Consider the following 12815-nt stretch of genomic DNA (forward strand, 5'->3'; position numbering starts at 1 on the left):
CAGACACAGATGAATCCAAGTCCCGCCTGAAGGAGCATGAGGCTGCGCGTGGCCTGCTCTCGCTCTCGATGACGCCGCCCATACCGCAGAGTGTCTCGCCCTATCCCGCGCAGCTGGAGACCAGCATGTCCGCAGCGAGTCCAGCGAACAGCATTGGCTCGGCGGGCGGTGCTTCCACACAGCCCAAGCGGCAGGTGTGCTCCTTTACGTCGCCCAAGCCGCCGTTCGACTACCAGAAGCAGGAGCAATACTACTCCAATCCCGAGGAGTCGAAGCCCAAGCGCCAAGTGCCCACGGATGAGAGCAGTGCGCCAATGGACTTGACTAAGCCGAGGCCAATCACCTCAGCAGTGGCAGGAGCAGCAGCAGCAACGGCAGCAACATCATCAGCAGCAGCTGCAGCGGCAACAGTTGCTGCCATGGAGCTGCCCAAGTCGCAGGCACAGCAGATGCGCGACGTCATCTTCGGCGCGGGCAACAACGAGTGCGGCTTCATGAAGACCCTGATCTCGGTGTCGGACAAGGTGCGCATCTCGGCCGAGATGGAGGAGCAGGCGAAGCGCGAGAGCGAGGGCGAGGATGTGCTGCTGCACACGTACATCAAGGAGCAGGCGCTGCACAACGCCAAGCGAAAGCAGAGTTTGTACAACAGCAGCAGCTACCTGATGACCACCACCACCAGCAGCAGCAGCAGCAACAACAGCACGATTACCAGCAGCAGCAGCATGCCCATTGTGAGCAGCATCCAGCAGAAGGTTGGCTTGATATATCACGAGCTGCCCAGCATCGAGGTGCATGAGCCAGAGGCAACGGAGCAGGGAGAGCTTGAGAAGGAGCAGGAGCAAATGGAGCAGCAGCAGCAGCAGCAAGTGAAAACAATTGCTGTGAGCAGCCAGGACAAGCAATCCGAAGAGCGACAGCAGCAGGCAACAGCAACTGTCCCAGCTCCAGCTCCTGTTCCTGCGCCTGCTCCTGCTGCAGCCACGCACAATGCCAACTTGCCAGCTGCAGTGCAGCAGCCAGACGCCATCGACTTCAAGGGCGTGCTGAGCAACAGCAACAACACGAAGCCGATTGTGACAACAGCGACAGCAACTGTTGCCGCCGCCTCAGCAACAGCAACAGCTATAGTCAAGGTGTTGGCCACTGAGGAGGGCTACAACAAGTCGAGCAGCGAGCCGGCAGCAGCAACAGTTGCTGCCACAGCAACAACTGCAGCCACTCCGACAACAACAACAGCCAGCGGCAGCGGCAGCGGCAGCTACGCCGGGCGAGTGGTGCCAGCGCCGCCGCCGCCGATTGCCAGCGATGCACGCCCCACGTGCCTGCTCTGCAGCAAGACGTTCCAGCGGCAGCATCAGCTGACGCTGCACATGAACATCCACTACATGGAGCGCAAGTTCAAGTGCGAGCCGTGCAGCATCTCGTTCCGCACCCAGGGCCATCTGCAGAAGCACGAGCGCTCCGAGGCGCACCGCAACAAGGTGATGATGACGTCCACCTTCGGCGTGCCGACCACATCGAATCCGCGCCCATTCGAGTGCACGGACTGCAAGATTGCCTTTCGCATACACGGCCACCTGGCCAAGCACCTGCGCTCGAAGACGCACGTCCAGAAGCTGGAGTGCCTGCAGAAGCTGCCCTTCGGCACGTACGCGGAGATCGAGCGGGCGGGCATCAGCCTGACGGAGATCGATACGAGCGACTGCGAGAACTCTCTGATCTCGCTCAAGCTGCTGGCCCAGAAGCTGCTCGAGAAGGACCCGAACAAGCTGAGTGGCTACACGACGCCGTCGGGCATGCTGCAGCTAGTGGGTGGCGGCGGCAGCGACGTGCCAGCTGCCAGCCAGGACAGCGCCTCGGAGGACGGCTTCAGCGCGGCGAACAGCGCCGCGGCCTCGGCCATCGCCTCGCTGGACAACGACAGCGCCGGCAACACGCCGAAGCGCGCCAGCTCCATGTCCGAGGACGAGACGAATGGCCTGACCAACGGGCTGAGCCTGAAGCGGCGCCTGCCCGCCAGCAGCTTCAGCAGCAGCAACGGCGACGAGAGCGACAATCCGCTGGAGACGAGCGAGAAGCGCGCGAGAAGCAACACGAATGAGTTGACTCTGCCCATTGTCGGCAGCAACTGACAATATATGTATATGCTGCAGCATACCTGAGTGTGGCCCTACGCCTGGCCGGCGCCACCGGGCCCCAAGCCCCATCTAATGCCCAACGCCACTCTCACGCCCACTCCCGCCCCCATTCCCAATGCCAATCCCAATCCGATACCAATTCAAGTCCAATCAGCGAGCCACAGTGGCTGCGGCAATGACCAAAACATCAACGAGCGCATATCAAATGTCTAAGCATATCGCATTTGGGCACACAACAAAAACTCTAAACAAACACACACACACACACACACACGCACACACAGAGGACACTCACAAGAAAAGCCTTCATGCTGAAAAGTTGCTCAAAGTGTTGTCTTGATAAAAAGAAAATTGTATCTTTAAGTAAAAACCTCGATGAAGCATCTGGAAGGCTTTTAGGTGCTGTCAATGCTCGATTGATGCGGAAATCTAAAAAGCTTTAGCTCGCAACATTAGCTAAACATTTTTAATTTTTTAAACAAATATTTTAAAGCTTTCAGTTTTTTAATTTGATGAAAATTTTATTGTATTCGGTTTTAATCTAAATCTTGTTTACATTTTAGTTTTAGTTTAACTAGAAAAAGCTTTCTACTTTCTTAAGCTTTAGACAACAACAATTTTCCGTTTTACTTTTTTACCACCTAAATCTCAAAACAGTTTGAAATTGTGAAAGCTTTCGGCTTGAATAGAAGTTAAGTTAAAGCAGCTTGAAGCTTTTTAATATATGTATTCAAAGTTGAAGCTGTGTGTGTGTTTTTCTGTGTGTGTGTGAGTCAACATATAGAAAAGTCAAGCATATGTACGATATACTATACACTATATACCATATATACACATATATATATATAATGTCTAAGGGCAACTGAAGTTTGCAACTTAAGTATTTAGTTTAGTTCATGGTCAACTCTCAGCTACGACAAAAAGTTGTTTCAACTCTTACTTTACAAAAACACACATATATATAAACATATATATAGATTAGTATATACATACATATATGTACAGTTAGTCCTAGTTAATATCTATATATATACACAACAGATTAATATATGTATAATTTATAATTTCTTTTTCGAAATGCTATAAAAAAGTTACAAAACTCCTGAAGTGCTGTGAGTCGTATCCATAAAATAAAAAAATATTATAACAATTCTTATGTAAATATGTTTAAAACTATGTATATTATTTAGTTTGTTCTAAGGCTTAGCCCAACCACCCACCATCCTATATATAACAAAAAAACATCCAACTATACAAACTAAAACAAAGTTCTTCCTGATTTTGAAGTGAACAAAAAATGTTTTTAAAATTTAAAAACAACCCATTTTATTTTGTTTAGTTCAAAAAATAATACAATTTGTTTTCAAAATAAAAAAACAAAATTTTATTACTTGAAATAAAAGCAAAAATTTATTTCAAAAACAACTTAACAAAAAAAAAAAAAAACTTTATTGGAATTTAAATAAACAAGTTTTTTATTTGAAATTAAGAAAAACATGTTAAATTTAAATTGAAAGAAAAAGCAACGAGACCACGAGACTCTTTTGAATTGTTTGTTTTTATTAATTAACGCGAATTATGTTAAAAGCGAAAACAAAAACTAAAGTTTCAAAAATGAATAACTCTAGTTAAAAATTATGTTGTCATATATATATTAAGTTTTGTAGGCTAGTTAAATACACACAGATAAAGTTTATAGAAACTTAGAAATAGTGCAAATTACTGTACAAAAAAAAAAAAAAAAAAAAAAAAAAAAAAAAAAAAAAAAACAAAATAATATATATATATTTAAATGTATATGTATGTTCAACAAACAACAAAAATGAAGTGATTTATTACATTATTGTAAAATATATCAAAAAACAGAAAAAAAAAACATAAAACATAAAACTGAGCATGAAAACTTTACAAACAAAGAAGAAAATGACACAGAAAATAAAAAATTCAATGTGAAAAATTTTAATTTTTATTGTTTATTTCTTTGAATGGGATGGAATAGCCAGAAATTAAAAAAGCCGAAGCAGCCTTAAGAGAATTATAATGCGTGTGCCTAAGACATGCAAGGGACGAATAAGAGCTACAGAAGATCATTTAAGGGCTCTCTATGTATGCAGCAGCATTGCTTTGGTATGCCTAGAATGCTCGCAGCAGCAGAGAGTGCTCCCAATGGGCTCAACATTTGAGTGCGCTCTAGTCTCTGAGTGAAAGTCGCCCTATATAAAAGGCTGCAGCTGCAGCATTTCTTCAGTCGCCCAGGCGCGGTGAGGGTCAGTCAGTCGTTCAGTGCAGTGCAGTAAAATGAAGTGACGTGAATTGTGTGATCAGCTAAGTACAGCTAGGCATTAAAGACTTGGGGGACAATTAGAAGGCTTTCTTGGAGGAAATAGAAGAGAAAGAGTAAATGCTTGGAAGAACAGCTTTAAAGAAAGAGTGTATACATAGTTACTTCTTCCAACAGAATTAACGAAATGTAAGTAAAATAAACGCAGTAAATTAAATTAAGTGGTTTTAATAATATATTTATGCATATTTTATTAGCCATATTGAAAGGCTGAAAGGCAGATGGAAAGAAAGAAAGAATATGTTGAAGAACTTCAGTTACTCGAGCAGTGACCGCAACAATAGCCAAGTGAGTATTAAAAACGCTTTTGAAAGTACATGTATTCCTGCAATATATGCAAATTGTTCAGATTAGAGATGGAAAGAGGAGGTGAGGGAGAGAGCGAAGAATTTCTTACCAGCATAAATGCTGAGCCCAGTATTAAGGCACGCTCCTTGGCCGTTAGCTTTGGATCGCTGAAATAGATATTTGTGGTATATTGCGATTTGCTGGCCAGCCATTTGTGGTCTATAGAAGCACGCAGATCACCACCAGAATGAATCTATATAAGAAATACATAAGTATTAGAAAATATTGGCAAATAGCAGCAAAGACCACCTTAAAATAGCATTCCTTGGGCAAACAATAGCAGCAGAAGCCAGAATTCGCGGGTCCCTCGACACAAAAGACTGGCTGATGCGTATTGCCATCCTCAATGTAGAACTCGGGCTGCGTAAAGGTGGGCGACTGCACGACACGGCCCAGCACGTTGCCCGGCGGAATCCAAATCTCCAAGTTCTTGGGCTGACAGCAAATGGCGCCCAGTGCGAGCGTCTTGCGGAACACCAAAGCCTCCTGATGTGTCTTGTCGAGCAAGTGCATCTGGAAGGGTCGTCCGGAGCCCCATATCATACGATTATTATGCGTGGAGCTCTCGGAGGCGGCGAAGATGGCATCACCCAGGGGCGAGCGAACTACATAACGATTCTCCGACGAGACAGCTGTGAGAGCTAAAAAGAATTTGAGTAGATTAGCCAATAGATCAACGATAAACTCATCGCACTCACAATCGTTCAACTCAAAAGTCTGCTCGATGTGCACAGACGGCAAATCGGCGAGGCAATCATAGCCAGCCAGGGGTATAAAGGTGCGACTGCCAGCAACTGTTGAAATGGGCAAAGGTATCCGAGGAGCATCTAAAAAGATAGTTGAACACAATTTTAATCAAAAAGTATAAATACAGCAATATAATAAAAAGATTATAAATAGAAATCTATATATGTATATTGTTTGACAAATAGAACAACAGATTTGTTACAATCCTCAGCAACAGAGAGGTAAGACTCACCTGTTGTTGGTCGCGGCTGAGAGGTTATGCTGATTTGTCCATCAAAAACTGCAATTAGAACAAAATGCAAAAAGAGAAACGTTAATTTCAATTGACAGACTTAAATGGGTTAGTAAAATTCTATAAATCGATCATTTGGTCAATTGGAGAGGGCTAAACAAAGAAAATGTTGATAAGGCGTTCATAAAACCAAAACAGAAACAGTTGCTGATAAGATACGGCCAGCTTGTACCTGCTGACACACACACGCTCAAACACAAATACAGGCAGACAGCAGGCCTAATAATCCAATTGTAACACACAACTGGCAGAAATTATCGGTTACTAATAAGAAATATTAAACATGAATCATTAGCATTCCAATTGGATGTAGGATTTTGTACTAAAACAAAACATTACCTCTTGGTTCGTTGGCCGTACTTGTTTGAGCCACACGTATTTCGCTGTCGTATTGCAATGTGCGCACTGCATCATTTTGCAGCATTTTAATTCTTATTTAATTTACCTTATTGAACGATTCACTCCGCTTTTTAAACGCTGCTTTACAATAACAGATCAACGGACAAACTGTGTGACCGGGACTGTCGAGTTTTTAAATACTAGAGTGTGATAGATTACATTGCTCCCGATTGCGTTGCTCATTTTTGCGTTAACATTACGCAAAAGGACCACACAGGTGGCCATAACAAATACGCTCGGGCACAGCTGTAGTAAAATATTTTGCGAAATATAAAAAAAATTTGAGTCTAAGCGCAGACTGCATGTGCATACAAATTTTCTTAATGAGGAGGCAACGTGAAGCAGGTAAGTTTAAGTGAGATTCTGACCTACAAAGTGAATTTGCGGTTAAAACAACAGTTGTGAAATGAGCCCAAACACAAATAACATTAGTTAGTCAGTGAGTAAAATTAGGTCGAAGGAAAGAGAGAGAGCCAGAATCAGAGAGCGCATAACTATACTTACGGTTTAGTGTAGCTCAGCTGAACAGTGAAAGAAGAAGAACGTTGGGATGAATTGTTGCACACTCTACCGAGAGAGCCGTGGGAGAGAGGCCAAGAAAGAGAGCGTTCGTTCTCGGTTACCTACGGTTAAATGCCAGTACATTTAAACAAGCAAAGAAGAAGAAGCGTCTAATTGGCATTTGTTATGGTTAAAGAACGCATTAGTTAATAAACCAAAGAGTGTCGTGTTAGCAACTGCTGCTATCTCGATTGTGGCAACCGAGCAGTGCGCAGACGCTGGAGCGGCATAAACAAGTGTGCCTTCTACCTTTAGACTCCTTTTGCTCTGCTATAACGTCAGTTTACTTCTGGCTATCGCAATAGCCTGGCCGCGAGCGCGGTCTCTCGTATCCACGCCCCCTCGCCCACACAGACCAACACACCGACACACATACAGAGATACAGCAACAGCAACAAGAAGATAACACGGCAATGTGCAATAATCGATAAACGTGCTGTTCGAAAAATAAAAACTTCCAATTAAAGTAATCGTAGATTAGATCAAAATTGTTATACACTGTAATTCGTGCTACTTGAAACATCTTCACATTTACGTAGTAAAAAGGAAATAACGAAACGAGAACATTTGCAAACTCTCATAGATTTTCTTACCAACAAAAACGAAAACGAAGGGGGTTGCTGTTCTCTCGCTTGCACCCTCTTTGTGAGTGTGGGGCACCAACTAGAAAATAACGAAAATCCCATGACTATAAAATCCAAGTGTATCGTTACGGCAAACTTTAAAATTTCATTCGAACGCAAACAGGAAAACGTGAGAGGAACGCGCGTGGGTCATGTCGCTGGAGGATCCGTTTTTTGTAGTCAAGGAGTATGCATTTCACAACATTCGCAATGCCAACACACATACAAACAAATTCTGATGCAACCCTGTTCCCCTACCCCTCACGTTCTCTCTGAATCTTGCTTCCCTCCCCTTCTCCCTTTTCCCCTCTCTCCATCCCACTGTCTTGTTTTTGTATTTGCAGCGAGGTTTTCAAAGCGCTGAATAAGACACGCGGCCTTTACCTGCGTTGGCGCGAGCTGGGCGAGAACGGGGGCGCTGAGGTTGAATGGACCACGACGGAGCTGCGTAATTCGCTGCGCAGTATTGAATGGGACCTCGAGGATCTGGAGGACACTATCAATATCCTTTTGCCATAACAAAAGAAATCAAAGAATCATCCGCTCTCTTCTCTCTTGCAATTCCTTAACTCTCTCTGTCTCTATTTTAGTACGCATTGTTGAGAAAAATCCTACGAAATTTCGCATCGATAATCGTGAACTCTCCAGCCGGCGACACTTCATAGACAACACTCGGGATGAGGTCAAGCAGATGAAGGATAAGATGAGCCTGAATCGGAGCAGGGACAGAGATATAACCGCACATCAACCACTGCTCGAGAACGAACGCAATCCCAGCCTCAATCATAATCACAATCATAGCCAGAGCAACGATTATCACTCGCACAACGATCGCACCTATCTGGTCGACTGTCCCAATACGCAATCCGTGGCCAATACTATAGCTGGAACAATGTCGGCGGCAACGGCAGCGGCGGCGGCTGCCACTCGGCACAGTGGTACCAAATACTCGAAACTGGAGAATGCTCTGGATATAGATAGTCCCAGTCATTATGGGGGCAATCTGGATAGTCCGGGCCATCGATATGTCGGCGAGACGGTGTCCATACAGCAGCGTATGATCCAGGGTCAGGATGAACAGCTGGATATGATCAGTGATTCCATTGGCACCCTTAAGACTGTTTCCCGTCAAATTGGCGTCGAATTGGATGAGCAAGCGGTCATGTTGGACGATTTTGGTAATGAGTTCGATACGACCGAATCAAAGCTCGACACAACTATGAAAAAAGTTGCCAAAGTTTTGCACATGAATAACGGTAAATATTGCTACAGCGAACCTTGAGGGTAGCTCTGAAAAGTCTTTGAACTCATAATAATTTGATATTAATGATTAAATCTTCACTCCACCCTCTTAAATATGAATGAATTCGCTGTTAGTTCAACCATTGATCAGACTACTCTCTTGTCCATCTTTTAGTTGTTGTTTAATTAATAGTTCATTACTTTCTCTCTCTCTCTCTCTCTCTTGCAGATAAGCGACAGTGGGCCGCGATTCTCATACTTTCTGTGCTGTTATTGTTTGTGATAATTTTGTTTATTATTTTGTAATTTTGTTTTTTTAATTCTCTCTCCGTTGATTGTAGTGTAAATTCATTAGATTTATATACAATATATATATATATATAAATATATATGTATATTTGAAATAAGTATATTTGCAAATTTTAAAGTGAATTCAAATATTTTCTATATATATATATATTTTATTATTATTAGCCACACTACCAAACTTCTTAGCTGTATATACACACAGACGTTTAAACATTTATTAACAAACAAAAAAGAAATGAATTGAAGTAACAAATCGGGTGTAAGCGTATTTCCAAAGACAATTTCCGGCGTAGGCTAATCTGTAACAATTGCTAAACGGTACAATGTATATGTATGAGAAAGAATATATCTGTATATCAAAGAGAGTTATTTAAAAAAAAACCTGTACGCAGTTGAGTAAATATATAAATAATTAAAAAAAGGAAACAAATTGTATTTACTAACAGCTGTCGAGCTGTTAAAGAGAATTCCTTGTCTATGTTAAGCTGCTGTTTTTTCGCCAACCGGTAAACAACGATAAGTGTGACCGGCGCATAGCTAGGACAAAATCACTTCAGCAATGCAATTAGTAAGATTTGTTATAATTGCATATTTGATGCATTTTTCGGAATGCCCGTTTTCTTGGAACTGGGAGTATGTTTACTTATTTCTAAAAGTTTATTAAGTTTCGTCATTGCATGCGTGCGGTTGGAGTCGAAATCCTCTAACGGCTATTTGTTTTACCTGGAAAAGTGTGACCAACTTATATACAGAAAAGAAAAACATTTAATCAAAATGCGCGATGCAAATTGGAGGATCTGTGAGAACGAAATTTGCATTGCTCGGCGGCTGTCGTATTCTGTTTCAATTGTGAGTACTAATAATAATAAAAAAAAACATATTTGTATTTATTTACATCAATGCTATATTTAGATTACACATGAAGCGAAATAAAAGCAATGCAGCGCGCGCTGCCAAAAAGAAACCGAAAAAGACCGAAAGTAGTGGCAGCAGCAATGAAAGCCAGAGCGGGAGCGGAAGCGGTGAAGAAACAGTTACAATTACGCCAGAAAAAAAGACAAAGCCAAGCTACAACAGTTTTGAGCAGTTTCTCAGTCACGTGCAGGATCAACGTCTCAAAGCTGCTGTTAATGTACATGAATTTGCCTTCAGAAAGAAACGAGTTCGTGTTTTGAGTTCGGCTAGCGATGTCAAGGAGAATTGCAATGGAGGCGTCGTCTACTGGATGTCACGAGATGCGCGCGTTCAAGACAATTGGGCGCTGCTATTCGCCCAGCGGCTGGCATTGAAACTGGAGCTGCCTTTAACGGTGGTATTTTGCTTAGTGCCGAAATTTCTGAATGCTACCTTAAGGCACTACAAGTTCTTGCTGGGCGGCTTGCAGGAGGTGGAGCAGCAATGCCGGGAGCTGAACATCTCATTCCACCTATTGCTTGGGCCAGCTGCTGAGCGGTTGCCCCAGTTTGTTAAAGACCAGAAAATAGGCGCTGTAATTTGTGACTTTTCACCGCTGAGGCTGCCGCGCCAGTGGGTCGACGATGTGGTCAAAGCTCTACCAGTTCATGTGCCGCTTACGCAAGTTGATGCCCACAATGTGGTACCGCTCTGGGTGACCTCCGATAAGCAAGAGTATGCAGCGCGCACGATTCGCAACAAGATAAATTCGAAATTGAACGAATATCTAACAGAGTTTCCACCGCTGATAAAACATGCGTATGGCAATGCCAATGGGAGTCGAAGTGTGGACTGGACTGCAGCATACGAGATGCTTAGCTGCGACAAGTCTGTGGATGCTGTGGAGTGGGCCAAGCCGGGCTACACATCTGCCTGCAGACAGCTCTACGACTTCTGTACACTCCGCCTGCGACACTTCAATAACAAACGCAATGATCCCATGGCGGATGCTCTGTCTGGTCTGTCGCCCTGGCTGCACTTTGGTCAAATATCCGCGCAACGTTGTGTCCTGGAAGTGGGCCGTTATAAGACCATCTATAAAGAATCGGTGGAAGCCTACTGCGAGGAGGCGATCGTGCGTCGGGAGTTGGCTGACAACTTCTGCTACTACAACGAGCATTACGATAGTCTGAAGGGTTTATATAGCTGGGCATACGAATCTCTTCAAGCGCATCGCAAGGATAAGCGCAGCCCTTGCTATAGTCTGGAAGAACTGGAGCACTCGCGCACCTACGACGACTTGTGGAACTCGGCCCAGCTACAGCTGGTGAAGGAGGGCAAAATGCACGGTTTCTTGCGCATGTATTGGGCCAAAAAGATTTTAGAATGGACCGAAACGCCGGAGCAGGCGCTAGAGTATAGCATACTATTGAACGATAAGTACAGTCTGGATGGGCGCGATCCGAATGGCTACGTTGGTTGCATGTGGTCCATCGGTGGCATTCACGACCAAGGCTGGAAGGAACGCGCGATATTCGGTAAGATTCGCTATATGAACTATCAAGGCTGCAAGCGCAAGTTCGATGTCAATGCCTATGTTATGCGCTATGGCGGAAAGGTGCACAAGAAAAAGGAGGGTTAAGGAAATCCAGAATCTCTATATGAAGGTTGCTATGCTTAGCTATATTCTGTTCAACTATTTTATGGCATATCTATATCTATGTTGTTAACTCGCTGATTGTTAAGCAGCTAAATGAGTAAGTAAAACAAAAAAATAATTTGTTTGTTTTGTTTCCAATCTTTCCGCAATTCCATTTTTAATGTTTATAAAAAGTTGATTTAACATCTACATGGGGGTCATACGCTAGGCGCCTAATCCTTTTCAGCAATTTTGGTTAAATGATCCTCGATCTCCTTCTCATCGAGTATACGAAACTGCGGATTTGACTTGCTCACAACGCCGATCTCAATGCCATTTGGCTTAAAGTCAACCGCTAGGACACTGGACAGACAAGTGATGGCCAATTGTATGGTCTTCTCCTCGGATAGATTGTTTTTGTACTTCTTTTCCAGATAGCTATTGGCCTCAATCATTTTCGCGCCTACTGAACAGGCACGGAAACCGCAATAATAGCCAGCCGGATCCGTTTTGTAGACGCATGGGCCCAACTCATCATCGTACGAGATTAGGACCATGCTACAGCCCAACGGGCGCATCTCAGCATTCTGGGTGTACACCTGATTGATGTCCGCAATACGACGGCAGAGCACATCCACAGGCATCTCGTAGCCGTACTTGTAGCGGAAATTGGCAGCTTCATAGCGTGCCTTTTGCACCTGAGACCGGGAATCCGCTGGAAATATTTAATATGGAATATGCAAATTCAATAAGGTGTTTATGTTGATGTGTGGCTTGTGCTTACCAATGCGTCCAGTCATAACGCAGCCAATTTCCTTGGTAATGCCAAACAAATGGGTCACAGTCTCTGGCACAATATTCTTCTCCGTCACCTTTTTCTGGGTGGCCACAACGGCACAGTCGCCGCTCTTTAAAGCCACCGAAGTGATGTTCTCCTGGGTAATGGCCTTAAATGCATATTCTAGAGCCAGCGATTGGTTAATTATTTTATAAATTCGTATAATTTCTCGAATACTTACCCACTTGATAGAGGCGTCCCTCTGGCGAAAAGATTGTAATGTGTCTGTCGAAACCGGCTGAACTTCCTCGAGACATTTTCGTATATTTTTAATTTGCCTAAGTCAGCAAATAAGTTGGCTTAGTTAACAAAATTTTATTAGGGCGTTTCGCCTTTCGTACTTACCTTTACTTTATTTAAATTTCAAACCAACAAGTTTTTAGTGTGCTTGGGTTTCGTTTTGCTTACGGCAGAAATTTATAAAGTCATTGTTGACTAGGG

The 12815-nt window shown here is 43.6% G+C and overlaps 5 protein-coding genes across 12 annotated transcripts in view; 3 read left to right on the plus strand and 2 right to left on the minus strand.

Annotated features, from left to right (window-relative positions):
• The window catches only part of shn (zinc finger protein schnurri), a 51328-nt gene extending 47224 nt beyond the window's left edge, over positions 1-4104 (plus strand). For all 6 annotated transcript variants that reach the window (XM_089261343.1, XM_089261344.1, XM_089261345.1 and 3 more), the window contains one exon: positions 4-4104. In XM_089261343.1, the coding sequence (XP_089117469.1) occupies positions 4-2135 (2132 nt within the window). In that variant the 3' untranslated portion in view covers positions 2136-4104. The remainder of the gene's footprint in view (positions 1-3) is intronic.
• A 530-nt stretch (positions 4105-4634) lies between these two features.
• On the minus strand, positions 4635-6414 carry LOC108653790 (phospholipid scramblase 2). 2 transcript variants are annotated; one of them, XM_018104568.2, is made up of 6 exons: positions 6209-6414; positions 5810-5857; positions 5529-5657; positions 5080-5471; positions 4880-5023; positions 4635-4807 (listed from the first exon to the last, which is right to left on the minus strand). In XM_018104568.2, exons 1-6 carry the CDS (start codon positions 6291-6293, stop codon positions 4778-4780), a joined length of 828 nt encoding a protein of 275 aa, XP_017960057.1. In that variant the 5' UTR covers positions 6294-6414; the 3' UTR covers positions 4635-4777. The 2 variants fall into 2 exon arrangements, with proteins under 2 accessions (XP_017960057.1, XP_030238977.1); XM_030383117.2 differs by having other exon boundaries at positions 5080-5657.
• Positions 6415-6471: 57 nt separating this feature from the next.
• Positions 6472-9147, plus strand: Syx6 (Syntaxin 6). Of its 2 annotated transcripts, none has more exons than XM_089261397.1 (4): positions 6472-6613; positions 7797-7954; positions 8046-8708; positions 8924-9147. In XM_089261397.1, the coding sequence occupies exons 3-4, from the start codon at positions 8144-8146 to the stop codon at positions 8998-9000; spliced, it is 642 nt and encodes a 213-aa protein (XP_089117523.1). In that variant the 5' UTR covers positions 6472-6613; positions 7797-7954; positions 8046-8143; the 3' UTR covers positions 9001-9147. The 2 variants fall into 2 exon arrangements, with proteins under 2 accessions (XP_089117523.1, XP_017960056.1); XM_018104567.3 differs by lacking the exon at positions 6472-6613 and adding an exon at positions 7011-7639.
• Positions 9148-9673: 526 nt separating this feature from the next.
• Positions 9674-12211, plus strand: LOC108653783 (deoxyribodipyrimidine photo-lyase). The gene is made up of 2 exons (XM_030383107.2): positions 9674-9852; positions 9916-12211. The coding sequence occupies exons 1-2, from the start codon at positions 9785-9787 to the stop codon at positions 11537-11539; spliced, it is 1692 nt and encodes a 563-aa protein (XP_030238967.1). The 5' UTR covers positions 9674-9784; the 3' UTR covers positions 11540-12211.
• LOC108653791 (proteasome subunit alpha type-6) lies at positions 11676-12802 on the minus strand. The gene is made up of 4 exons (XM_018104569.3): positions 12720-12802; positions 12556-12652; positions 12321-12497; positions 11676-12251 (listed from the first exon to the last, which is right to left on the minus strand). The coding sequence occupies exons 2-4, from the start codon at positions 12629-12631 to the stop codon at positions 11770-11772; spliced, it is 735 nt and encodes a 244-aa protein (XP_017960058.1). The 5' UTR covers positions 12632-12652; positions 12720-12802; the 3' UTR covers positions 11676-11769.
• Positions 12803-12815: the final 13 nt, after the last annotated feature.

The sequence above is a fragment of the Drosophila navojoa genome, chromosome 5 (genome assembly GCF_054131105.1).
Source record: "Drosophila navojoa isolate 15081-1374.11 chromosome 5, UAZ_NAV_1.0, whole genome shotgun sequence".
NCBI classification, from domain to species: Eukaryota; Metazoa; Arthropoda; class Insecta; order Diptera; family Drosophilidae; genus Drosophila; species Drosophila navojoa.

Bases quoted from the DNA above. Each gene is read 5' to 3' on its own strand.
- Syx6 (XM_018104567.3), top strand. From the start codon at position 7,605: ATGTCGCTGGAGGATCCGTTTTTTGTAGTCAAGGA. The intron at 7,640-7,796 runs GTATGCATTTCA...TTGTATTTGCAG, and splicing joins CCGTTTTTTGTAGTCAAGGA to CGAGGTTTTCAAAGCGCTGA. The intron at 7,955-8,045 runs ATATCCTTTTGC...CTATTTTAGTAC, and splicing joins GGATCTGGAGGACACTATCA to GCATTGTTGAGAAAAATCCT.
- LOC108653783 (XM_030383107.2), top strand. From the start codon at position 9,785: ATGCAAATTGGAGGATCTGTGAGAACGAAATTTGCATTGCTCGGCGGC. The intron at 9,853-9,915 runs GTGAGTACTAAT...TGCTATATTTAG, and splicing joins TGTCGTATTCTGTTTCAATT to ATTACACATGAAGCGAAATA.
- LOC108653791 (XM_018104569.3), bottom strand. From the start codon at position 12,631: ATGTCTCGAGGAAGTTCAGCCGGTTTCGACAGACACATTACAATCTTT. The intron at 12,498-12,555 runs GTAAGTATTCGA...CGCTGGCTCTAG, and splicing joins GGGACGCCTCTATCAAGTGG to AATATGCATTTAAGGCCATT. The intron at 12,252-12,320 runs GTAAGCACAAGC...AAATATTTCCAG, and splicing joins CGTTATGACTGGACGCATTG to CGGATTCCCGGTCTCAGGTG.
- LOC108653790 (XM_030383117.2), bottom strand. From the start codon at position 6,293: ATGCTGCAAAATGATGCAGTGCGCACATTGCAATACGACAGCGAAATA. The intron at 5,858-6,208 runs GTAATGTTTTGT...TTCTAATTGCAG, and splicing joins TACGGCCAACGAACCAAGAG to TTTTTGATGGACAAATCAGC. The intron at 5,024-5,079 runs GTGGTCTTTGCT...TTTCTTATATAG, and splicing joins CCAAGGAATGCTATTTTAAG to ATTCATTCTGGTGGTGATCT.